The sequence below is a fragment of the Chiloscyllium plagiosum genome, chromosome 19 (genome assembly GCF_004010195.1).
Source record: "Chiloscyllium plagiosum isolate BGI_BamShark_2017 chromosome 19, ASM401019v2, whole genome shotgun sequence".
In the NCBI taxonomy this organism is placed as follows: Eukaryota; Metazoa; Chordata; class Chondrichthyes; order Orectolobiformes; family Hemiscylliidae; genus Chiloscyllium; species Chiloscyllium plagiosum.
Window position 1 is genome coordinate 52364793 of NC_057728.1, and position 26916 is coordinate 52391708.

The 26916-nt window shown below is 40.4% G+C and overlaps 1 protein-coding gene across 1 annotated transcript in view; it reads left to right on the forward strand.

Moving 5' to 3' along the window:
* Positions 1 to 26916, forward strand: part of cep290 (centrosomal protein 290) — a 59445-nt gene that overhangs the window by 10135 nt on the left and 22394 nt on the right. Inside the window, exons 6-14 of the mRNA XM_043708895.1 lie at positions 1126 to 1581; positions 5796 to 5960; positions 6339 to 6446; positions 8286 to 8420; positions 10293 to 10562; positions 11649 to 11756; positions 18414 to 18613; positions 22803 to 23016; positions 23941 to 24078. Of these exons, the coding sequence (XP_043564830.1) occupies positions 1126 to 1581; positions 5796 to 5960; positions 6339 to 6446; positions 8286 to 8420; positions 10293 to 10562; positions 11649 to 11756; positions 18414 to 18613; positions 22803 to 23016; positions 23941 to 24078 (1794 nt within the window). The remainder of the gene's footprint in view (positions 1 to 1125; positions 1582 to 5795; positions 5961 to 6338; positions 6447 to 8285; positions 8421 to 10292; positions 10563 to 11648; positions 11757 to 18413; positions 18614 to 22802; positions 23017 to 23940; positions 24079 to 26916) is intronic.

The window sequence follows — 26916 nt, forward strand, 5'->3', positions numbered from 1 at the left end:
TAGCCCATGTGAGAACATGAAAAATATTGTACTAGATAGAGACACTTTAAATCTATCTTAATTTGTTCAGAATTTAGCAGGGTTACCTTTGTGTTTCAGTGGGCTTTCAGTACTTACCAAATGTAGTTCAAATAAATTAAAGTTGTCTCAATTTCTGTTAAATCATTATACACAATCACACATTCCAGAATGATTTGGGATTTATTTTTGTCATTTGTACATTATCAGTGATGTGTTAAGGGACCTTTACATGTTTTTTATTATTGATTTTATTGATGGGTTAATTTACCAATGGAGATAAAAGATAACCTTCACACGATATAACTGTGTACATGATCTATGTGTTTGACACTGATCTTGGGTCTCTACAGTGCACAATCCCTATCACTAATTTTCTTAAGCAAAATGCTGCAGTTGCTGAAAATCTGAAATAAAATATTGGCAAATTCCCAGCAATGCAAATGGCAACTGTCGGTGGAAAATGGAATAAATGTTTTGCTCTTAGTGGAGAGATTGAAGATGCTGGAGTTATTCTTCATAGAGAAAAGAACATTTGACAAAATTCTTTGCAATCATCAAAGTTTTTGATATAATAAAAAGGAGAAATTGTTTTCAGTGTGCAAAGGTTCAGTAATAATACAGGGAAGTTTTCTGGTATTAAGTAAAAGCAGTGGGAGCAGCATGAAGAACACAGAGATTCTTTTGATCTAGAATGCATATTTGAAACAGTCACAAAAAAGATTCAAAAGTAACTTTCAAGAGGAAAATATAAATAACTAAAGGGAAAATATTTATTGAACTGTGGGGAAGAGCAGAGGAAGAGTTCCAGTTAGACACCCCTTTCAAAGAATCTGAACAGGCACATAGAGCCAATTGGCCTTTCTCTTTTCTGTGTCATTTTCCAAATCTAGCTCGATGTCTATTTCGGATGAATTCTTCCATTGCTGGTGTATGTCCTGTAGAGGATATTCCAGCGTTTGATTTTTTAAAAATTAACATTCTTAAACCCCATGAACATGAAATCATCAAAATAAATTGCTAAGAATTGCTCAAAATGTCAGATTGCCCACTATCGACTATAGATTGTCTATATAAATATCTGTTCATGATATTCTTCTCATTCAGGCACAGTCAGATGAGAGAGCTCTCATTGCAACATTGCACCAACACATTATCGCGTTGCAGGTGAGTGAAGCCACTGCTGTTAGCAAGCTGCAGGCATTTGCAAGCAAGCTGCAAAAAATGGAGGCCTGCAACCTGCGGCTGATGCAGAAACTGGATGAGAAGGATCAGACCCTTTTCCACACCCGACTAGAAGGCAAGAACAAGGCTAAGCACCTGCGGCAAACTATTCAATCCTTGCGAAGGCAGTTCAGTGGAGCCCTGCCTCTTGCACAGCAAGAGAAATTCTCAAAGACTATGATGCAGCTACAGGATGACAAGATGAAGATCATGCAGGATGTTAAACGTTCCCAAGAGGAGAGGAGAGTGGCAGAAGACAAGGCATTGGAACTGGAACTGAAGCTGAAAGGGCTAGAGGAATTGATAGGATCACTAAAGGATGCAAAAGGAGCACAAAAGGTTGGAAAGTTTTAAAACTGAATTTTGTCTTAACATATGATGAACTGACAGACTTCTCATGATAAAACAAAGAATTACGAGTGCCAGAGATCTGAAACACAAACAGAAATTGCTGGAGAAACTCAGCAGGTCTGGCAACATCTGTAGATAGAAATCAGAGTTACCATTTTCAGTCTGCCATTCTGAGAGACGTTGTCAGACCTGCTAAGTTTCTCTACCAGTTTATGTTTTTGTTTCAGACTTCCTGTGACCTTGCTTTTGGGAAGTCAGTTTTTATAGTCAAGTGTGACTGAAAGTAACTCTGACTTTTACACGAAAGATACAATAGATCCAAAGTGATTACGGACAGCATTGTGCTAACCAGTATATTGGAGATGATGTGGGACATTCTTTAAAGGGATTAGATTCCCTACAGTATGGAAACAGGCCCTTCGGCCCAACCAGTCCACACCGACCCTCCGAAAAGCAACCCACCCAGACCCATTTCCCTCTGACTAAAGCACCTAACACTATGGGCAGTTTAGCATGGCCAATTCACCTAACTTGCACATCTTTGGATTGTGAGAGGAAACCGAAGTATCCAGAGGAAACCCATGCAGACATGTGGAGAATGTGCAAACTCCACACAGACAGTTGCCCGAGGCCGGAATCGAACCAGGGACCCTGGTGCTGTGAGGCAGCAGTGCTAACCACTGAGCTACCAATCCCGCCTGATACAGGCAGGAATTGTGGAATGGTTACAGTAGAGAAGGACGCCATTGTCCCATCATGATTATTTCAGCTATCTGAGAATTGGTGCTAATTTCCTGCCTTTTTCCTACCTACATATTGTTTCTATTTAAATAATCATCCCATGCCGCCTTACTAAAATCAATAATTCTACCCACCATATTTAAATAAATATTTAACAATCAAATGGCTACAATCCATGAAGGATGCTCTTTGAGCAGAGAGAGAAAACCCTGCTCCATCTTCTGTTTTGCCAGAGTTGCAACCTCTTCCACAATCCCTGAAATCCTTGCTAAAATCTTCATATTCTCTCTGCTCAGTACGCCCAAAGTCCTTCACCAGGTCTTTACTGGCCTGGGAGCAGGTTCAGCAGTATCTACTACCAAGCTCTGGGACTGAGTGTGATGCTGGAAAAAGCACAGCAGGTCAGGCGGCATCTGAGGAGCAAGAGAGTCAATGTTTCGGACATAATCCTTCATCAGGACTGGGTTACGCTAGAAATGTCGACTCTCCTGTTCCTCGGATGCCACCTGACCCTTGCTTTCTCCAGCATCTGCAGTCCTCAATATCTCCTAAGCTCTGGGTATGCCAGACTGCAAGAGTCACCAGTAAATCTGACTATTTGGCATCTCTGAAGGATAGGATACTTTCCCAGTGAATGACAAAACCCTACTCTGCCCTTATTATTACCATCCACAGATATATCAGTGCAGGTAGATCTGTTGTTCTTTGGTCGGTTTTCATCTGCCTTTTTAGTTGGGTTACAAGTTGTCAGCTACCTGTAGAACAAAATCTGACTGGAAGATTACCAAGGGTAGCACCTAAATATTAAAAATATTTGATAAATCAAAAGATAGGAAGGTTGGAAAGGGTGGTGGGGAAGCTTGGTTAACTAAGGATGTCAGTATAATTGTGAGAGATTACCTTGACCTGGAAAAGCAAGCAATCAGTTTGGGCAGGATTGGGAGTTAGGTATTACAGGTAGTTATTTATAAGAGTAATTTCTAGGCTCCCTAACACTAATTACCTTGGTGTATCCTAGAAAAACTATTTGGGGATGTAAGAAAAGTACCACAATAATAATGGGTTATTTCAGAATATTTGTAGATTAGGCAAGTCTGAATGGCAAAAGTAGCCTGGGAAATTAGTTCAGAGGGTACTTTTAAGATGGTTTCTTAGGATAGTGTGTTTCTTAGGATAGGTTGGACGTACTGGGCAGAGAGAGTTTGAATATTTTAGCAAGGATTTCAGGGGTTGTGGAAGAGGTTGCAACTCTGGCAGAATAGAAGACAGAGCAGGGTTTTCTCTCTCTGCTGAAAGAGTATCCTTCATGGATTGTAGTCATTTGATCGTTAAATATTTATTTAACCAAGGAGCCAAGCTATCCAAGAGCTGATAATGAGCAGGATGACAGGATTAATTGATAAAATCTTAGTGAAGAAGCCTCTAAGTTACAGTGATTGTAATGTGATTGAATTTCATGTTCAGTTTGAACGAGAATAATGAGCCTAAGATTAGTGTTTAAATCTGAATCAAGGTAATCATAATATTGTGTGATAGCAAAAGTGAAAACTAGTTAAAAAACTAGCTTAAAGAAAGGACAGTCGAAATGCTGTGGCAGACTGAAGTAGAATTTTAATAATTCTCAGCAAAGATTTATCCCTGCTTTTTTTTTGAGAACGATACATCATCCATGGTTAAATAGAGAAATGAAGGATAGAAACAATCTGCAAAAAATTAAAAACCAGCAAAGAATAAATTTTTAAAAGGGAGAAAATAGAGTACAGAGGAACCTCGATTATCCGAACAAGATAGGTGGTCACTATTTCATTCGGTTAGTTGATTATTCGGTTAGTTGATTCAATGCCTTTCGTCTGGGGCTGGGAGTTTTCTGTTCAGTCCGCGATCCGTTCAGGAGACGAGGCAGCAGCACACCGCGCGTGAGCCCCTGCCCGCCCCTCAACCCTGTCCAACACTGAACCCCCATGCACCCCCGCCCCTGCCCCCACCCACCCCCCTGACCATTTTGAAGAACACCTCTACTCAGTCCACAAGCATGACTCTGACCTTCCAAGGACCTGCTATTTCAATGCATCAGCTTGTTCCCATGCTCTCATACTCTGTCCTAGACCTGCTGCAATATTCTAGTAAAGCACATCATAAGCTGAAGAAACAACACCTCATTCTTCACTTAGTCACTTAATGCTCTTCTAGTCTCGACATTGAGTTCAACAATTTCAGACCATGAACTCTTACCTTTATTGTACTTTAACAAGATGAAACAGGTCAAATGCTACAGGAATCACTGCTAGGGCCTCAGCTATTTGCAATATTTTGCAGTGGCCTGGTTGAACTGGTACATGAATCACAAAAAGTTTAGTATGCAGGTACAGCAAGTAATTAGGAAGGCAAATGGAATGTTTGTGTTTATTGCAAGGAGGAACGGAATATAAAATTGGGAACATTTTCCTGTGTGTTCAGGTCCTTAGTGAGACCACATCTGGAGTACTCTGTACAATCTCAGTCTCCTTATTCAAAATAAAATGTAGTTAGATTAGAAGTTGTACATTTGATTCATTCCTGAGATGCATCACTTCACCCATGGGAGTGCCTACTGTAGTTTAAAAGAATGAGAGGTGATAATGTTGAAATATGTATAATTGAGAGAAGTGCAACTGAGATCATTACCAGATTATTCATTATCCTATTGAATAGCATACTCCTGCTCTTTGCTTCATATGTTCCTATCGAAGTCTTCAGGTGAAATGGAATTAGGGTGCAGCGTATAATTTTTAAGACTTGAAGATCCCGCTGTTGGACTGGGATGGACAAAGTTAAAAATCATACTACACCAAATTATAGTCCAGCAGGTTTATTGGAAGCACAAGCTTTCGGAGTACTGCTTCTGTTGCAGCAACCGCCTGATGAAGAAGCAGCGTTTCAAAAGTTAGTGCTTCCAAATAAACCTGTTGGACTATAACCTGGTGTTGTGTGATTTATAATTTTTAAGTTATACTTTATTTATTCCACATTATTATTAATATTAATATTAAATAATATTATTAATAAATAGTAATACCACTTTGGCAAGATACGGAAATATGGAGACTTGATAGTAGACCTGATGGTCTGTATTGCAAAGAAGCTGCTATATTCCAGACATGCTAAAAGATGCAGTATGAAACGACCACTTTGCCATCAGTTGATGGGGATGATTGTAACTTAGGGAGTTTCCATTCTAAATAACAACATGGGAATTTATAGGGAGAAGTTGATAGCAGGTGCAAATTGAGTAAATTCTGTTGTAGTTGTTAGTGTTAATGCACTGAGTTTGTTTGAGGAGTTGCACATTTGACAAATTGGCTGACAATTTGTACAAATGCCAATTTAAGCAATGGTGTTTTCAAACTTTTGATTTTGCATGTTTTTCCAGTTTTAATTATCATAAATTTCCTGTGTCATTATGTTCACTTTATTTTCAACAGGTAATTGAATGGCACAAAAAAATTGAAGAGCTCCGTCTCCAAGATCTCAAAACAAATCGATGTATAAACAAGCAAAAAGAAGAAATAACTTATTTAAACAATGTAATAACTGATCTGGAGCACACCATCAACAATCTAGAAGAAGAGACGGTTCAACAAAACAAGGTGAGCATCATCAGTCCGTGACAATCATTTGCATTGTTAGACCACAAAGACCACTTCATCCGTCTGGTTCACTTGCCAGTTACAATTGTACATAATCTCAACGATCGCTGGCAGTTAGTCCACAACAGGTCCAGGCATGAACCCAATAATACCCTGACGGTAGTGAAGAATTTGGGAACCACAGGTTCAAAGTCGCCTGTTTTTCCCAAGGAGGCTGCAGTCATAGCTCAAATTACTCATAAGATATCTCAGAATGCTGTTTTTTTTTTAATTTAAGCTAATTTCATTTGAATGAATCAATACTAACTGCTTTCACCAACTTCTTAGGAAACCTATTACATAGTTTGACCATTTGCTTTCTTTACCCAATTCCAACAGCTCCATGAAGAGCGGCAGATAGCATGGGATCGCAGAGAGTTAGAACTACAACATCAGTTGGATATGTATGAACATCAACATAACGAAATACTGAGTGCAGCTCAAAAGGTGGATGTGTTCTTTGGCTTATAGACGATGCATGTAAATTTTAGGATAGGGTGAAAATTGCAATGACTTCTTCAATTAATCAGGTCAAAATATTCTGTAAGTGAGAGGATAACATTTTAATGTAATTTCCAGTGACATTACTCAGGATAGACCTTAGAATGAAACAGCACAGGATGCCATTTGGCATACCATACCCTGGTGTGTCTTTGAAACACTAGTTGCACTCTTCTGCTCTTCCCTCATAGTCCTGCAAAGTTTCTTTTCCAAGAAAATGCCCCTTTCCTTTTGAAAGTTGCTATTGCAGCTGGTAACACCACCCTAGCAGTCAGTGAATTTGATTAGATTAGATTAGATTAGATTACTTACAGTGTGGAAGCAGGCCCTTCGGCCCAACCAGTCCACACCGCCCCGCCGAAGTGCAACCCACCCATACCCCTACATTTACCCCTTACCTAACACTACGGGCAATTTAGCATGGCCAATTCACCTGACCTGCACGTCTTTGGACGTGGGAGGAAACCGGAGCACCGAAGGAAACCCACGCAGACACGGGGAGAACATGCAAACTCCACACAGTCAGTCGCCTGAGGCAGGAATTGAACCGGGTCTCTGGCGCTGTGAGGCAGCAGTGCTAACCACTGTGCCGCCATTATGGATCATAAAGCTTGCTACTTAAAACTAATTTTCATCCTCCTCTCATTCTTTTGAGAATTACTTTGAAATCTGTCTCCACTAGTTATTGACTCTGCGAGCAATTGAAACATTCCTCCCATTTACTCTATTAAAGCTGTTCGTAATTTTGAGTATAAAGGGCAGTGCCAAATCTGTTGTTCACATAGGAACATACATTATGAATTAGGAGAAGAGGAAGGCCATTTGGCTTCTTGAGTCTGCTCTGCCATTCAACGAGATCATGACTGATCAGTTTGCCTTTAGAATTCCCAACTACCTCCACTAGCCTTTGACGCCCTTGCCTAATAAGAATCTCCACCTTAAAAAAATTCAATGATCCCACATCCATGGCCCTGAGAAGCAGAATTCCAAATGAATTTACCTCTGAGAGAGAGAGAAAAAAACTCATCTGTATCTGAAAGGAAAAACCCTAGTTTTTAAACAGTGCCTGCGAGTTCTGGACTCAATCACAAAAGGAAACTTCCTTTTCATGTCCACTTTGTCAGGAACCCAGGACCATTCAGGATATTCTACATTTCACTTGAGACACTCCTCGCCACTGTTCCTTCTCAGCTGCAAGCTGCTTTGGGTTTCCCCACATGGCGATCAGCGTTGACCTGTGATTTAAAAGATAGCACCCATGCATGACCTCAGAGGCCCACACAACCAGCAACAAATTTGGAGGGATCGCCTTCCCTCACACTTCTAACCTCTAGTGGAAACAAGCCGAGTATATCCAGCCTTCCCTCATAACACAACCTGAATATTCCTGGTAGCATCTAGTAAACTTCCTCTGAATTGCCTCCAACACATTTACATCTTCCCTCCAATAAGGAGACTAAAACTGCACGCAGGATGCGGTCTCACCAATCCTCTGTGTAACCAAAGCATAGTATCCATAGTTCCTCTTCTAATAAAAGATAGCATTCTACTAGTCTTAATTATTTGCTGTACAGCATGCTAACCTTTTGTGACTCGTACCGTAGAAAACCTAGATCCCTCTGCATCACATTTCCTTTATTTTCTTAAAAATCTCAACAGATTCCTATTGTGGTAGAGCATTTGAACAATAGAATATGCTTCTAATGTGGTAAAATCTGTCTTTAATGCTTACAGTTGTGTAATGTTGTCCTTTTATGTTTACTCATCACATTCCATTCCTGACAGTTTGAGGAAGCGACTGGCTCCATCCCGGACCCCAATAAACCACTTCCAGAGCAGCTAAATGTAGCTCTGCAAAAGATCAGAGAGCATGTCTTCATAATTCTTGAAACACAAGCAACCTGCAGAACTCTAGAAGAGGTAAAAGAAATGCTGAGAACCATTAATTTGCAATTTTAAAATGTCAATAAGACATGCAATAAATGATTGTGCTAATATTTTATTGGAAAGACCATGGAGTGTAGATTCAACCTTCTGACACTCCCTGCCTAAACTTGTTTACTTTGCCATCTGCCTTCCCAGTATGGTGACCCCTAAGGTTCTGTTCTTGGTACCTTCTTATCTCTCATCTGTATGCTGTCCCATTACAACATCACCAAGAGCACCACAACAGTTTCCACATGAATGCTGATGACACCTTGATCGCTTCACTATCTCTTAAAATAGTGGATAAGCAGAAATTTGCTCCAACCTAATTTTTCTGGATGGAGACAAACATTTTGAATTTCATCTGATGAAAAACAGTGGAAATGGCATGTGTGGCATTGTCTAGGATGAAAGTGTGGGAGTTCTATATGAGTTGGGATTTATGCAGATTGGAATTTAGAAGGTTAATGAGGAAGGAATTTGAAAGGCTAAGTCCTTAGGTAATGAAATCATGAATAAAATACCCTATGGTCTGTATCCCTTTGTTTGTTATGTTCTGCCTGTGCTGTTGCAAAACAAAACTTTTTTATTGTACATAGGTACATGTGCCAACAATAAATCAAATCAAATCAAATCAAATCAAATAAAGCAGTCACCCATGGTGAGGTTAAGGTAGGCTGGTGTAGACAGTTTTTTCAGAAGTGGAAAAAGATGCTGCCGCTGATGGTAAGCATATAGGGTTTGAACTTTGGAGTAGCCTGTCTATATGTTTTCCCATTTTATTTCGTATATTATGTGTGATAGAAAATAAATAAAAATATAAAGCAAGTTAGAAAATGAAGTGGAATGCACACTGTAAAAAGGCCCAGATTTTCCGATGGCCAGGTAATTGTTTCAGCAGTGTAGATGGGAGTTATATGTTGGTGCTGAGTGACTATTCGACTATTCAACTGAAAGCCTCCCCCCCCACAATTAACCACAATGTCTACCTCACCTCTCCCTGCCCCCCCCCACCCTCTTGCCCCACCCAGTACACCTGCCCAAGATCCTTTATACCTCAGACCATGGCATAATAACCACCTCCCGTCTGCTGAGGATGCAACATCCTCAGTTACCGAGAGCTGATGCCCCTCACCCCCACACCTGACACCCTTCTATCCCTGAGACCCAACTCCAGGACTCTAATGCCACTGGACCCAACACCACCACACACATACCCCGCCACCACCCAACTATTCCCCCTGCCTTTGTACCTGACTCCCTCTGGAACCCGACACCCTCCCTACCTCTGCTTCTTCACACCATACCTGACCCATCCCTTTCCCGCCCAAGCAGACCAGGTAATTGCTACCCATTCCGACTTGCACTAAATACTCCAATATTCACCTAAGATTCTTCCCACCTAAACCAACTGGCATCCTGATTCCCTACCCCCTACTCACCTGTCGTCTGCCTTTCCAGCACCTTAATTTCATGTTCAAAGTGGTTGTCAGTGATGCTGAACCTTTAAGTCACAGACTCGATAACTGACTGCTGTGAAAAGGGCATGTTGCCTTCTCCTGTCAGAATCTCCTGTCAGAAATGTGGAGCCCTCTCTTCACATTTTAAAAAAAAAGGAGCAGTGTGACTATCTGAGTGCCATTCAGAAAATCTCCAATAACTCACTAGCATTTGTAAACTTCATCCAAAAAATAGCTTGTTCTTTTTCAAAACAAAATAAGGGTATGTTAACTGAAGAAATGTGGCGGAAGTTTGGAATTGATTCAGAAACCATTTCTGAGATCCTTTTTAACTTTATGTACAATCCTTAAGTACATGATATTATCAACATAATACGATTTGTTAGTTCAACTAATCTCTTTACAGAAACTTAAAGAGAAGGAGGCATCTCTGTGGAAGGCAGAACAGAATGTGCTATCCCGAGACCAAGTTATAAATGAGCTCAGACTTCGACTACCAGCTACGGCTGAGCGTGAAAAGCTGATGGTGGACCTTAGTACTAAGACAGATGATGATACGGAAAGTAGGAAGGCCCTGAAAGTAGCTCATCAAACCATTGCTAACCTGCAGGCTAGGCTAGACCAGAAAGAGGAAGTCCTACAAAAGTACCAGCAGTTACTGACAAGAGCTCACCAGGTAAGGAAAGTTACATTGTTGTAAGGAAGAGCAAACTTTCAGTTGTGTATGGACCTTTTTGCATCCTCTGGCATTCCAAAATGCTTTATAACCAAAGAAGGCTTTTTGAAGTGTAGTCGCTGTTGTAGTTAGGAAATGTGGCAGCCGACTTACACACAGAAAACTCCCACAAACAGCAATGACCAGATAATGTGTTTTGGTGATGTTTGTTGAGGAATATTTTTTGGCTAGGACATTAGTTAAAATTCATTCTCTCTTCTAACCAGTGCCAGGAACAATGTTCCCCTTTATTTACAATCTATTCATTTTAATTTGAAATATCTTCAAATTCTTTTTGTGACTATATGGTACAGTGTCTTAAAGCAGACAAACTGACAGAAGCCTTCATGATACCTTCCAGGTAACCATGTGATCTCAAGTTCTCATTGCACACATGAAACATTAACCGTGATCCTTGAAGATGGAGGGGATCTCAATTTAACATAGGCTATAAGAAAGAGATGAGAAACAGTCAGAAATGTGGCTTTTAAGTACTTGAAAATTTTAGGAAGATATTTGGGTCTGTAGTGATTATGACAGCAATGAGATACTGGAAATATTTTTGCTGGAGAAGAAGGCACACTTACAATTATGAATAATTTTGAAACGATGAACAAGAAAAGGAAGTTCCCGCCTGGTGTCAATGAGGCAGAGTTCTCTGTTAAATTGTTGCAGAGTAGGTGCAGAGATATTGGAAAATATTTACTTACACAGTATTAATGCAGTAGTTGAAACAAGAGGTCATTAGACCTTTTCAAGGGGAGATAGGCATTCAATGAAGGAAATGATGCATGGTTATGAGGAGAGAATGTGGCAATGGCATTAATCTAACAAAACGAAAAGCAGTGGGCTGAATGCATTCTTTCCCTTATTTAAAACTGTTGTGGTTCATTGGATAAGCAGGAGAGAAGAATCAAGTTTTTGTTGGAAATACTCAAACTTGGGTTCTGTTTCACCAAAACCTTATTGACGAAGAACCAGGAACAAGAATTCATACATAACTAAGTCATATAGATTACTTATCCTTTTTTTTTAAACACTTCACAGGACCGAGAAGAAATTGCAAAGAAACACGCGAAGGATCTTAAAGCCTTGCACCTGAAATTGGATTCATATGCAGATGCATCACTGAATAAATTTAAACAATCTGCAGTGGTTAGTTTAACCCTTCATATTGCTTTTTTTCTGTAAAAATAACTAAGTTCTGGATGTATGTTTGCTCACTGAGCTGGAAGGTTTGTTTTCAGACATTTTGTCACCATAATAGGTAACATTGTCAGTGAGCCTCCGGTGAAGCGCTGGTGTTACCTCCCGCTTTCTGTTTATGGGTCTTGGTTTCTTAAGGTGGGTGATATCATTTCCTGTTCTTTTTCTTAGAGGGTGGTAGATGGGATCCAAATTGATGTGTTTATTGATGGAGTTCTGGTTGGAATATCAGGCCTCGAGGAATTCTCATGCATGTCTCTTTTCGCTTGTCCTAGGATGGATGTGTTGCCCAATCAAAGTGGTGTCCTCCTTCGTCTTTATGCAAGAATACGTGATAGAGATTCGAGGAATAGGGAAAGAGAACACTTAAATGCGTGGCTACAGGGATGGTGCAGGAGGGAGGGATTCCGGTTTTTGGATAACTGGGGTTCTTTCTGGGGACGGTGGGACCTCTATAAACAGGATGGTCTACACCTGAACCTGAGGGGCACCAGTATCCTTGGGGGGAGGTTTGCTAGTGCTCTTGGGGGGGGTTTAAACTAACTCTGCAGGGGCATGGGAACCCAGATTGTAGCTTCAGGGTGCAGGGCCTGGAGTGTAGGGAGGTTAGGAACATGGCATCAATTTCAAAGGAGGGCTTGTTTCAAAGCCAGCTCAGTTTGGGCTGAGGTTAGGAATAGGAAAGGTGAGGTCACCCTGTTAGGAGTCTTTTACAGGCCTCCTAATAGTCCTAGAATCATTGAAGAAAGGATAGGGAAGGTGATTCAGGAGATGAGTGACAGTAATAGGGTGGTTGTTATGGGGGACTTTAATTTTCCTGATATTGATTGGGAAAGCTATAGCTCAAGTTCGTTAGATGGGTCAGTGTTTGTTCAATGTGTGCAGGAGGGTTTCCTGACACACTATGTAGACAGGCCAACAAGAGGTGAGGCCATACTGGATTTGGTTCTGGGTAACGAACCAGGCCAGGTGTTAGAATTAGAGGTAGGTGAGCACTTTGGGGATCAAAATCTCAGATCAGAAGAACATTATAGGGAATCTGCTTAGGTGGGAGTTGCAGTAAGGAAACAAGGGGCAGCAAACACTGAGAGTTCTTCATGGGACACTAAGCAATAATGGTCTTGGATGACATGGTATTAATTAGAATAGACAAGCAAGTATATTGAGTAAGTACGGTAATCATGGGAGACATTCAATCTGCATGTCGTCTAGGTAAATTTGAGAGCTAAAGCTGCAGGCAATGAATTTCTGGACTGTGGTCGGGATGTTTTTCTTTTGGTTTTGAACATTATAAAGCCATACTTCGCAAGAGCAGCAGTAAGCCAATTCACCCATTGAATATCCTCTGCCTTTCATGAGATCACAGCTGATCTGATAATGCTCAACTTCACTTTCTTACCTTATTCCCATTACCCTTGATTCCATTGCTGGGTTAAGAATCTGCCTATCTCAATTCAGCTTGATAACCCTCTGGTAAGGAATTTCGCAGATTCACTACTATCAGAGAACAAATTCCTTCTCATCTCTGTCTTAAGTGATGACCCGTATTCTGCAATTGTGTCCTCTGGTCTTTGATACTTCCACAGCAGGGGAGAAAAAACCTTTCCACGTCTATCCTGTCATGTCCTTTGAGAATCTTGTCGTGGACCTAGCAAGGGAGTCGTGGAAGGAATGATCTTTACGCAACGCAGATAGGGGTGTGGAGGGAAATCTCTCTCTGGTAGGGTCAGTTTGTAGATGGCGGAGGATATTGCAATGCATATCATGATGGAGGTTGGAAGGTGAGGACCAGGAGGGCTCTGTCCTTGTTGCGGTTGGAGGGGTGGGGTTCGAGGGCAAGATAGAGTATTCCAAATCTTCATAACTGTGTGTAAGATGAATTTTGCCAAGTATGAAATGGCATTCTCTGTATTTTTAAAATGGTGCCCCAGGGTTCTAGATTCCCCAGCCAGGGAAGCTATCTTATCTGCATCTATCCTGGATCTAGAGTTGGGGGCTAAATGTAGTGTCACAGCTTGCAGATGGCACTCGAGTGGGAGAGCAAGGTGTGCAGAGGACACCATGTCTGCAGAGAGATATGGTTAAGTGAGTGGGCAAGGGTATGGCAGATGGAATATGATGTTGGTGAATGTGAGGTCAACAATTTTGATAAGAATTACAACAGAATGGACTATTATTTATGTGGTGAAAAATTGAACATGCTGCTGTGCAGAGGGACCTGGATGTCCTTTAACATGAATGACAAAAGGTTGGCTTGCAGGTGTAGCAGGTAATTAAAAAGGTAAATAGAATATTGTGCTTGTGGGAGATTAGAAATGTTGTTTTTGCAGGTGGGGGGGGAAGGGAAGGGGAACATTATAAAAACGGTCGCGGAAATCAAAGAATTCTTTAATTCTTTGAAAAGGTGACGAAGGAGGTTGATGAGGGGAAAGCGGTAGATGTGGTATATATGGATTTTAGTAAGGCGTTTGATAAGGTTCCCCATGGTAGGTTACTGCAGAAAATACGGAGATATGGCATTGGGGGTGAGTTGGAGGTTTGGATTAGGAATTGGCTGGATGGAAGAAGACAGAGGGTAGTAGTTGATGGCAAAGTTTCTTCATGGAGTGCCGTCACTAGCGGTGTTCCGCAAGGATCTGTTTTGGGACCATTGCTGTTTGTCATTTTTATAAATGACCTGGAAGAGGGGTTAGAAGGTTGGGTGAGCAAGTTTGCGGATGATACGAAAGTCGGAGGAGTTGTTGACAGTGAGGGAGGATGTGGCAGGTTACAGCAGGATATAGAGAAGCTGCTGAGCTGGGCAGAAAGGTGGCAAATGGAATTCAATGTAGCTAAGTGTGATGTGATTCACTTTGGGAAGAATAACAAAAAGATGGGGTTCTGGGCTAATGGTCGGATACTTGGTAGTGTGGATGAGCAGAGGGATCTTGGTGTCCATGTACACAGATCTCTGAAAGTTGCCACCCAGGTAAATAGTGCGGTGTGGAAGGCATATGGCGTACTGGCTTTTATTGGTAGAGGAATTGAGTTCCGGAGTCCTGAGGTCATGATGCAGTTGTATAAGACTCTGGTGCGGCCGCATCTGGAATATTGTGTGCAGTTTTGGTCGCCATACTATAGGAAGGATGTGGAGGCACTGGAACGGGTGCAGAGGAGGTTTACCAGGATGTTGCCTGGTATGGAAGGAAGATCGTATGAGGAAAGATTGAGACACTTGGGGCTGTTTTCATTAGAGAAAAGAAGGTTTAGGGGTGACTTGATTGAGGTGTACAAGATGATTAGGGGGTTAGATAGGGTTGACAGTGTGAACCTTTTCCCGCGTATGGAGTCGGGTATTACAAGGGGGCATAGCTTTAAATTAAGGGGGGGGGGGTAGATATAGGACTGAGTTAGGGGTAGGTTCTTCACTCAGCGAGTCGTAAGTTCATGGAATGCCCTGCCAGTAGCAGTGGTGGACTCTCCCTCTTTATGGGCATTTAAGCGGGCATTGGATAGGTATATGGAGGATAGTGGGTTAATATAAGTTAGGTGGGCTTGGATCGGCGCAACATCGAGGGCCAAAGGGCCTGTACTGCGCTGTATTCTTCTATGTTCTATGTAATACCAGTGATAGTGAGTCATGTCTTTTAGTGCCTAGTTGGTGTTCATATATCCTGGTGGAAAGTTGTCTGCCTGTTATTCCGATGTAGTGTTTTTTACAGTCTTTGCATTGTATTTTGCAAATGACAGTCATTTTGCTGATTGTTTCTATTAGATTCTTTATGTTCATGAGTCACTGTTTAATTGTGTTGGTTAGTTTCTGGGCTACCATGATGCCAAAGGGTCTAAGTAGTCTGGAAATCAATTCAGAGATGCCTTTGATGTAAGGTAATGTGGTGAGAGTTTCTGGGCGCGTTGTTTCTGTTGTTTGGGTTTGTTGCTGATGAATCGGAGAACTATTTATTGGGTACTCGTTCTTCTTAAATGCGCTGTATAGGTATTTTTCTTCTGCTGTTCATAGTTCTTGGGTGCTGCAGTGTGTCGTGGCTCATTGAAATAATGTCGTGATGGAGCTCTGTTTGTGGGTGTTGGGATGATTGCTTCTGCAGTTAAGTATTTGGTCTGTGTGTATTGTTTTTCTATAGACGCTGATTTGAAGTTGTCCATTAACTGTTCGTTCTACTGTCACTTCTAGGAATGTGAGTCTGTTGTCATTCTCCTCCTCATCTGAATTTTATGCCAGTCAGGATATTGTTGATGGAGTTGTAGGTTACCTCTAATTGTTTCGTTTTGTAATGACAAAGGTGACATCCACGTAGCGGACCCAGAGTTTGTGTTGGATAGTTGGGAGGGCTGCTTGTTCCTGTCTCTGCATTACTGCTTCTGCTAGGAACCCTGTTATTGGCGATCCCATTGGTGTTCTGTTAATTTGTTTGTAGGCCTTGTTATTGGATGTGAAGTGGGTGGTGAGGCACAGGTCCACTAGCTTGAGGATGTTGTCTTTACTGATGAAGTTGGCACTGTCTGGTGTTTGTGTCTTCAGGTAAAAACAAGGACTGCAGATGCTGGAAACCTCTTCTAGTAGTGCAGTCACTGTTTCTTTAGCCAGGTTGATATTAATTGATGTGAACAGGGCTGTAACATCAAAGTAGACTATTATTTTATCCTTTTCTATGTTGGTGTCTTTGGTGTCAGGAATTCTTGGGTGGAGTGAATGGAATAGCTGGAGTCTTCTCCTGGGTGTTTTAGTTTTCGGTGGAGTTCCTTGGCTAGTCTGTATGTTGGTGTTCCAGGTAGTGAGACTGTGTGTCTGAGGAGGGGGCTCCTGGTTTGAGTACTTTGGGTAATCTGTAGAAGCATGCTGTGTTGGATCCATCCAGTTTCATTTTTTGGAAGTCTATCTTTTTTATTTCTCCTGATTTCTGAAGCTTTTTCATTAAGGATGTGATTCACTTTTATAGTTAACCACTTATTGTTAAGTGTTGGTATATGCAGGCAGTGAATTCTCTTTTCCAAGGTTATCTGTTTTGTTTAGAATGATGGTCATGTACCCTTTGACTGCAAGGTAGGATTACAATGATTTTGTATTTTTTGAGTCTTTCTAGGGCTTTCTTATGTTATTGAGTGTGTTTCCTTCATTTTTCCTGCTTAATGTTGGTGCACTTTGCACCAGGATACATGGACACCAACTAGCCACCAAAAGACATGACCCACTCTCACTGGTATCTTTGCATACAGATGAAGAAGGACACCACTTTGATTGGACAATCCATCGATCCTAGGACAAGCTAAACAGAGACGTGCATGAGAATTCCTCGAGGCCTGGCATTCCAACCAGAACTCCATCAATAAACACATCGATTTGGATCCCATCCAGCACCCTCTGAGAAAAAGAACAGGAAATGATATTGCCCACCTTAAGAAACCAAGACCCATAAACAGAAAGCAGGACACAACACCAGTGCTTCACTGGAGGCTCGCTGATGATGTTACCTAATATGGTGACAAAACATCTGAAAATGAACCCTCCAGCTCAGCGAGCAAACTTACATTTTGAATCTCAACCTGAGCTACAAATCTTCTCAAAAATCACCAGAATTATTAAATGTTTATGTAATATTTTAATCTCATCATGTGCAATTTTCTAATTTAGTCACAGAATTGTCACAGCCCAGCCAAATTGATACCATTTGGTCCATCTTATGTGCATCAGTTGATGATTTAGTACCATACTCCTTCTCCCCATAACCTTATACAGTGCATCTTCTCAAACAACCAGCTAATTCCACTTCCTGTCAAGAAAGTCTTTATCCTTTAAATGTCAACCTAATTTAATTTAAATATAATTAAATTCTGAAGGCTTATGTTGCAGGATGTAGCGCAAAGACCAGATCCTGCAAATCTAATAATACAATAAAGCCTGCTATTGTCGACAAAGAAAATGTTGTTTATTTAAAAATGTGCAGATGCTGCAAATCTGAAACAAGAACTGAAATGATACATAGAAACATAGAAAAAATACAGCGCAGTACAGGTCCTTTGGCCCTCGATGTTGCGCCGATGCAAGCCCACCTAACCTACACTAGCCCACTATCATCCATATGCCTCTAGCCCACTATCATCCATATGCCTATCCAATGCCCGTTTAAATGCCCATAAAGAGGGAGAGTCCTCCACTGCTACTGACAGGGCATTCCATGAACTCACGACTCGCTGAGTAAAGAATCTACCCCTAACATCTGTCCTATACCTACCACCCCTTAATTTAAAGCTATGCCCCGTCATAATAGCTGACTCCATTCGTGGAAAAAGGTTCTCATGGTCAACCCTATCTAAACCCCTAATCATCTTGTACACCTCTATCAAGTCACCCCTAAACCTTCTTTTCTCCAATGAAAACAGCCTCAAGTGCCTCAGCTTTTCCTCATACGATCTTCCTACCATACCAGGCAACATCCTGGTAAACCTCCTCTGCACTCGTTACAGTGCCTCCACATCCTTCCTATAGTATGGCGATCTGACAGTCATTCAGCATCCGCAGACAGAAAAGAGTAATTAGGTAACAGAAAGAAGAGAATGTAGGCAGTACAGTAACAAAACAATAAATTATTTGTGTTGTTCTAACAGGAGCTGATGAAGAAACCATCCCTTCCAGTTCCAACATCCAAGCATTTGGCACGCCTGGCAGAGTTGGAACAAACCGTGGCAGAGCAGGACAGCTCACTGTCAGCACTTGTGGACAAACTGAAGAGAGCAACCATGGAACTAGAGAAACAGAAAGATATTAATCAGCTGAAAGTGAAAGAGCACAACGCAGAGAAAGTAAAGTGAGCTCTGTATTATCATTTCTGGCATTGTGTAATTTGCTTATATGTTTTAACCCAGTTTAATTGCTTTTAAAGTAATTTTAAATGTCATATAATGTTTGAACCAAATCAAAATTTGGTGGTTGTTATTGTACCCTTAACAATGTGGGAGTAGCACTTAGATGCCGGGATCATATATTTAGTTATGGGAGACAGAAATACTGAATTTAGCAGCTTGGAATAGAGTTAGCCATTCAAAGAAACATGCAAATATTCCATTGTGACATTGCAAACAGAGCAACAAGACCTGTCATTAGATTCCTGAAGAAGGGCTTATGCCCGAAACGTCGATTCTCCTGTTCCTTGGATGCTGCCTGACCTGCTGCCCTTTTCCAGCAACACATTTTCAGCTGTCATTAGTCAATTCTTCCAGTTAACACCACCATAAAGAACATAAGACCAAGAAGCAAGAGAAGAGCCACTCAGTATAATCCTGCCTGATCTCCTCTCAGCCTCAACTCCATTTTCTATCTATTCCATCAACCTTTCACTATTAATGCTTAAAAATCCATCCATCTCCATCTTCCGTTTACTCAATGTTTCAGCAGCACAGCATTTTGGAGTATTGATTCGTTGAATTCTTGTCCCTTTGAGAGAAGTAATTTTTCCTTATCCCTGCTTAAAATCTCCTACACCTTAACTTAAAATTGTGACCTCTGATTCGGGGTTACCCAACATGAGGAACTCTCCTTTCTGCATCTACTTTGTCATTTCCTTTAGCATCTTATTTACTTCAACTTGGATCTCCTCACAATCTTCTCAACTCCAGAGAGTATAGGCCTAAACTGTTCAGTCTTTTTCATATGACAACGCTTTCATTTCTGGAATTAATCTAGTGAATCTCTTCTAAACTGCCTACAATACAACTACATCCCTCTTCAAGTAGGGAAAATTTTACACAGTACCCTAGGTGTGGTCTCCTTTTATGATCTATTCCTTTTACAATAAATGCCAAAATTCCATTTGCTTTCCTTGTTACATACTGTACCTGTATACTAGTTTTTTGCGATTAGGACATGACACCGAGATCCTTCTGCACTGAAAAACTCTGAAGTTTTTCTTTGATAAGATAATAAATTGCCTTTCTATTCTTCCGATTAAGATAGATAACCTTACACTTATCCATGTTAAACTTCATCTGCCAAATTTTGGCTCATTAACCCAAACCTATCCATGTTCATTTGTAAATTTCTTATTTATTCATTGCAGTTTGCTTTCCCACATATTATAGTATCGTCTGTAAGTTTGGCTGTAATACTTTTTATCCATGCATCCAAGTCATGAATGTATTGAAAATAGTTGAGGCCTGAGGACTGAAGCCCTGTGGCGCTCCATCAGTTACAACCAGAAAAAGACTCATTCATCCCAACTCCCTGCTTTCTGTAAAGCAATCCTCTATCCAAACTAATAAATTACCTTTAACCGCGTGTGATCGACTCTTATGTATTAACCTTTTGTGTGGCACCTGATAAAATGCTTCTAGAAGTCCAGATATACTACATTTACAGGATCCCCATTATCCACCTTGCTTGTCACATCTTCAAAGAACTCTAACAAATAATCAAACATGATTCACCGTTCATAAAACCATGCTGACTCTGATGGATTATATTTGACTTTCAAAATGTCTTGTTATGACTTCCTTAGTAATGGATTCTAAAAATTTCCCAAAACTCCACGTTAAACTAACTACTCTGTAGTATCCTATGTTTTGCTTCCCTCCTTTTTTGAATGAGGATGTTATATTTGTATTTTTCCAATCCACTGAAACCTTTTCCAAATGCAGGGAAATTTGGAATATTAGAACCAGTGGATCCACATTCTTTGCCATTTCCTGTAAGACTCTAGAATGTAGGCCATCAGGCCCTGAGGACTTGATGCCCTTAGTCCCAATAGTTTGTTCATTAGTTTTTCCCTACTGATGATGATTTTTAGTAAGTTCCCCCTTTCTATAACCTCTGCGTTATATACTACTATTGGAATGGTATTAGTGATCTCCACTGTGAAAACTGAATCAAATATATAGATTTTGTAACTCTACCATTTCTGTGTTCTCCACAATTAACTCTGCAGCCTCATCCTCTAAGGGTCCAGCAATCACTTTAGCTGCTGTCTTCTTTTGTATGTACTTACAGAAGCTTTTGCTATTAATTTTTGTATTTTTTTTGGTTTTCTTTCATCATTTACCTTTTCTCTTTTTAAAATTTTTTTTCATAACTCTTTGATCATCTTTAAAAGTTTCCCAATCTATCTGCGTACCATTTACCTTTGTAATATGGTATGCCTCAGTTTTTGCATTTAAATTATCTTTAACATCCTTGCTTAGCCATGGATGTTTGTCCCCACTTTACAACGTTTCTTCCTCTCTGTAATATATTTTAGTTGGGACCCGGGTTCAATTCCAGCTTTGGTGACTGTTTACATGAAATTTGCATGTTCTCCCCAGGTTTTGCCCCAAAGTCCAAAGATGTGCGGATTAGATGGATTGGCTGTGCTAAATTGCACCATAGTATGTAGGCTAGTTGGCTTAATGATGGTAAATATGGAGTAATGGAATTATGATGGGATATTCTTTGAAGGATTTGTGTAGATTCTGTGGGCTTAATGGCCTCTATCTGCACTGTATTTATTCTATGTTTGAGTATCTCTTTAAATATCTGCCAATGATCATCAACTCTCCAATCTTTTAGTCTTCCTGCCCAGTCCACCGGGGCTTAATCTGTCTTCATGCCAATGTAATTACCTTTGTTTAATACCAGAACACCAGTTTGGTCAGTTTCTTGCTGTCCAACTGAATTTTAAATTCTAGCATGCTATGATCACGTTTCTATGGAGGATCCTTTCCTATGAGATTACTAACTAATCCCAGCTTCTTACACAATATCAAATCCAGGATAACCTGCTCCCTGGTTGTTTGCACAGAATTTTGCTCCAAGAAACAATCTCTCATACATTCACAAAACCTTCCCTCAAGGCGACCCTTATCAGTTCAATTAATCCAGTTTATATGAATATTCAAATCACCAAAAATTACTGCTGTATCTTTTGTACAAGCTCCCAGTATTTCCTAGTTTATACCCTACCATATTGCAGGGTACTGCTGAGGATCTATCGATTACTCCCATCAGGGTCTTCTTTTCCTTGCTATTTCTTATTTCTACGCAGACTGATTCTATGTCTTGATCTCCACTGCTGATATCATTTCTCACTACACCTTTGATCTGATTAAAGATACTCCACCTCCTTTCCTTCCTGCCTATCCTTCAGAAACAGAGTACCCTTGGATATTCAATCTCCAAACCTGATCTCCCTGCAACCAGATTAAGAACTGATTCATTTCACTCCCCATTTGCCAAACATTATTGGTTCTGACTTTAAACGTAGTGACTGTAATTAAAAAATAACACATTGTACAGTGCTCAATCTGGAGAATGTGAAATATGTGCATTTTAATTTGTGCCGCAGAAGTTTCTCAGATTTGGGTCACGTTCTCACACCAATCTAAAGGTGTAAACTTAATCAGTCCCCAATTCCTCGGGAAAAACGAGTGTAAGGTAGAATAGCAAAATGATCACGTGGTATAGACTGACAAATCGTTAACAGTAATGACACAAGGAAATTCAAACCTAGGGGCTATGAATGTAGGAAGTTCTTCTATAACCTGATGGTTGGGTTCTTGTGCAACCCCACACTGTATAAAAATCGTGCAATAAAAGTGGCTCTTAAAATGTTGGCGATGCAAACACATTATAGCCAACACATGTTTTAAATGTTTACACTTTAGAAACAGCGCCCCCCTGTTCGTCAATTGTGTTACAGCCAGTTCACGTTGATGGAATGCACATTATAGCAGAATGTCCTGTATAAATACTCCCTAGTAAGTCCAAAAGGGTCATCAGGAGAATTCATTACTTAGAGTGTATTTAGAATTTGAAACCTGTAACCACTTAGGATTGATACACTTAAGCAGAAGCTAGATAAACATCTTGGGGAGAAAGGAATATCAACAGGATGAGCTAAATTAGGGTGGAAGAACGCTCTTGTTGAGTGCCAGCGCCAGCACAAACCAGCTGGACCGATTGCCTGTGCTATAAATACAATGGATTTCTCCATTGGAGCATTAAACATTCTGTCAACCTTTTATTTCAAGTCTGGAAGAGAAGCATGCAACTGAGGTAAAGAAGCTATGCAATGAACTAGATGACCTGAGGTGCACACAGCTGCAGATGGAGAAGGAGGTGCAGTACTTGCAATCTGAGCTAGAGGCTCAGAAACAAGCAAATACAAGGGCACCTACCACCACCATGAAGAACTTAGTGGACAGGTTAAAAGGTCAACTGGCTTTGAAAGAGAAGCAGCAAAAGGTAATAATGAAAAATGAATAAAAAGAAAAGCAAAAATGCATATCAACAAAGAGTTGGCCTGGATATTGAATCCTTATTGTCTGTTACTGTAGTGTTTTACACTGTACTTCATAGCAGTTTCCACTCACTTGGAAGTAATCTTTTAACGTAACTTAATTTTAATGTAATTTAACTTTTTATTTTTTAATTTTAACTCTTTTTGAATTAATATAACTCAATATTAATATAACTTTAATATTAAAATAAAATATTAAAAGTGATAACTATTTTTCCGATTACACCGTTCTATAGATTTCAGGCACAGTCAGCTGTTCAGATGGTTAACATTTGGAGGCATTACTCTTTGTTGTAAACTGAAGCTTTTTCTCTGACGAAAACCAGCAAATGTTGGCGATCACAACGGGCCAGGCAGCATCCGTGGAGAGAGCAAGCTAACGTTTCGAGTCTAAATGACTCTTCATCAGAGCTGACGTGAAGTTTATGCTATAGTTAGGGGGTTGGTGGGTGTAGAGCGCTGGGGGAGAAAAGATGTTGTTAGTTCAGATTAAATGATTGGTATGTGAGAATGGCAGAACAATGATGTGTCTAACTGCCAGACCTGAAAGAACAGACAGTCCCACTGGAGTGGGGGGAAGGGAGAGTGGACACGGTGACAGAAAATGTTAGAAATAAAGCCAAAAGGAAAGGAAGAAATAGGAATTGATTCACAATTTGAAGGTTTTGGACTCAATGTTAAATCCACAAGGCTGTAAAGTGCCCAGTCTGAAAATGAGATGCTGTTCCTCCAGTTTGTGCTGTGGTTCACTGGGCCATGCAGCATGCCGAGGACAGACAAGTGGGCAGGCGAGCAGGAGCTGTGTTAAAATGACCAGCTACAGGAAGATCAGGTTCATGCTATTCTGATTCCTATTCTATGACTTATAGGCTCTGAGTAAAGCACTGTTGGACCTTCGAGCTGAGATGACATCCCATGCGGAACAGCAGATTATAAACCAAGCTGCACAAAAGGAGGGACATCTCAATGTGCAGCAAATTGTTGATAAGCAAACTAAAGAACTGAGGGTGAGTCTTTAAAAATGCAGCCTATGATTATCATTCATCCTGATGAGCTGTTTTACCAATCTCCTTTTGATTGTTTTTCATTCTGTAACAAATGAGTCCTGTTTAAACCCACCAGTTTTTTTGTTTGTTGCGTATTTACTGAGGAATGTGTATTTTTCTTCTCTATTTTTAATAGAGGCTTTCCAGCAAGGAAAGCCAGCGGCTTGAACAACTGAATAAGCGGGCCTCAGTGCATTCTGACACAGATTTCCTGTGTTGGATTAACTAAAATTTAGGACCAGTACTAATGCCTGATCAGTTGTTCATATTGTTGGATATCTCATACCCAGGTAGCGGGAAGGGACAAAGAGCGGGAGAGACAAAGAGGGAGATGCTGGAACTTTGGGTGTGGATCCTGCACCAGAGCTATGTGCTGCTAGTACTCCTGATTTTGTCTTCTATTTAGTTTCTGGGCTTTGAGAACTGTCTCACTTTTACTAGCTGACCCTGCTTCCTTTTAAATCCAATGACAAAACTTAAAATGAGTATTTAAAATAATCTAAAAGGATTTGTCCGGTACAATATGAAAGTCACAAAATTGTGATACTGGTTAACAAGATCATTTAAAGTAAATGCAAACAACCTAGTGGTTCATTTCCAGAGTAATAGAATTGAAAATTGCCATAATTATGTTAGCTTTTGTAGAACATTGGGTAGACTACATCTCGACAATTGAAAGAGTTTTGGTCTTTATTTTATTTAAGAAAAGGGATAGAAGGAGACACTGGAGAAAATCCAAAGTATATTTACAGAGATAATCTCAGAATTAAGAGATTATGACCATTAAGAATTGAACAGGGTTCAATTAGAGTACTATTCTGTAGAAAAGTGAATGCTGACAGCTGAAACCATAAGCCTTGGTTATGGAAGGTTTTGATGGGGTAAATACAGATACAGACAAGATATTTCAAGTGTATAGGCAGACCAAAACTATAGGCCATAAATGTAATGCAGACATTCATAAATTTCATAGGGAACTGAGGAGAGAGAATTTTAATTTGAAAGTGTTTGCAATGTGGAATTCACGAACACAAAGTGTACTGGGGGTAAATATCAGATGCATTCTGGAGCATCCACGGTGAAGGCATCATAGTTATTCTGACGGGAACAGAGGAATGGGAATAGGCCATTCAACCAGTCATGCATTCTCTACCATTAAATGCATTCGAACTATACTATTCCATAATGCTTTACATCATTGTTAATTAAAAATTTATCAACCTCTACAGGACATTGGTGAGGCCATTTCTGGAATACTGTATAATTCTGTTTGGCCTTCTATAGGAACTTGAGATGGTGCAGAAAAGATTTACAAGAATGTTGCCAGTACTGGAGAGTTTGAGCTATAGGGAAAGGCTGAATAGGTTGGGGATTTTTTGGAGGGTGAGGGGTGACCTTATTGAGGTTTATAAATCATGAGGTGCATGGATAAGGTGAATAGCCAAGATCTTTTTCCTAGGGAGGGGGAGTCAAAAACTAGAGGGCATAGGTTTAAGGTGAGAGAGGAAAGATTGAAAAAAGACCTGAGGGATAACTTTTGCATGCAGAGAATGGTGTGTGTATGGAATGAGCTGCCAGAAGAAGTGGTGGAGATGGGTATAATGGCAACATTTTGAAAACATCTGGATGGGTATGCGAATAGGAAAGGTTTAGAAAGATATGGGCCAAATGCTGCCAAATAGGACAAGGTCAGATTAGGATTAGGCGGGGAAGAGTTGGACCAAAAGGAATGTTTCTGTGTTATATGTCTCTGAGTTTATGACTCTACTTTAAATATGGTCAAGGACTGAGCCTCCATTTCTCTCAGGGTAGAGAATTCCACAGATTCGCCATGCTCCAAAATTCATCCTAATCTCAGTCCTAATTTAGAGTCATAGAGCTGTGCAGAATGGAAACAGACCGTTTGGTTCAACTCATCCATGCTGACCAGATATCCTACATTAATCTAGTCTCATTTGCCAGCATTTGGTCGAATATCCTTCTAAATCCTTCTTATTCATATACCTATCCAGATGCCTTTTAAATGTTGTAATTGTATCAGCCTCCACCACTTCCTCTCCAGCTCATTCCATACACGCACCACACTCCTTGAAACAGTTGCCCGTTAGGTGTCTCTAAATAAATTGTGCCCCCGGCCCAAGATTCCTTAACCAGGGGAAATATCTTGCGTGAATCTACCCCATCTATCGGGTTAAATGAAAGAGGCAAGGGTGGACCTCACATGGAGCCGAAATACTAAAGTGTAGCACTTAGGGCTGAATGGCCTGTTTGTGCTCTGTATATTCCATGCAACGTTGTATCCAGCCACTCTACGTTTTTTCTACATCATTAGAAATATCCAAATTTCCCCATTATTATTTCAGCCATTTAACCAGTTCCTGTTTTCCTCCCAAGTACTTACATGTATATTTTTACTTCCTTTTTTTTTACAAAAATAAGGTTATTTTTGTAATCAACCTGTTCAGATATGTTGTTCCACACCTCTGGAGCAGATGGGACTTGAACCCAGACCTCTCAGTCGAGGGATAGGGACACTGCCACTGTGCTACAAGAGTGCCTTCCATTGCAAGTTGATAGGACAGACATTTGAATGAGACATCATCATCATGAGCACTTGCCCCATCCTCTTTAATTTGGTTCCTTTTTAAATACTGTTTACCTGTGATTTCTTCCAATGAAGTATGTGCATCTGAAGAATTAGCTGATCTGTTCTCTCCCCAGATATTGACAGACCCTTCTATTTCTGCTCTTAACAAATCAACATTCACATTTGTAGCAAAGTACATGGTAGCAATTTGA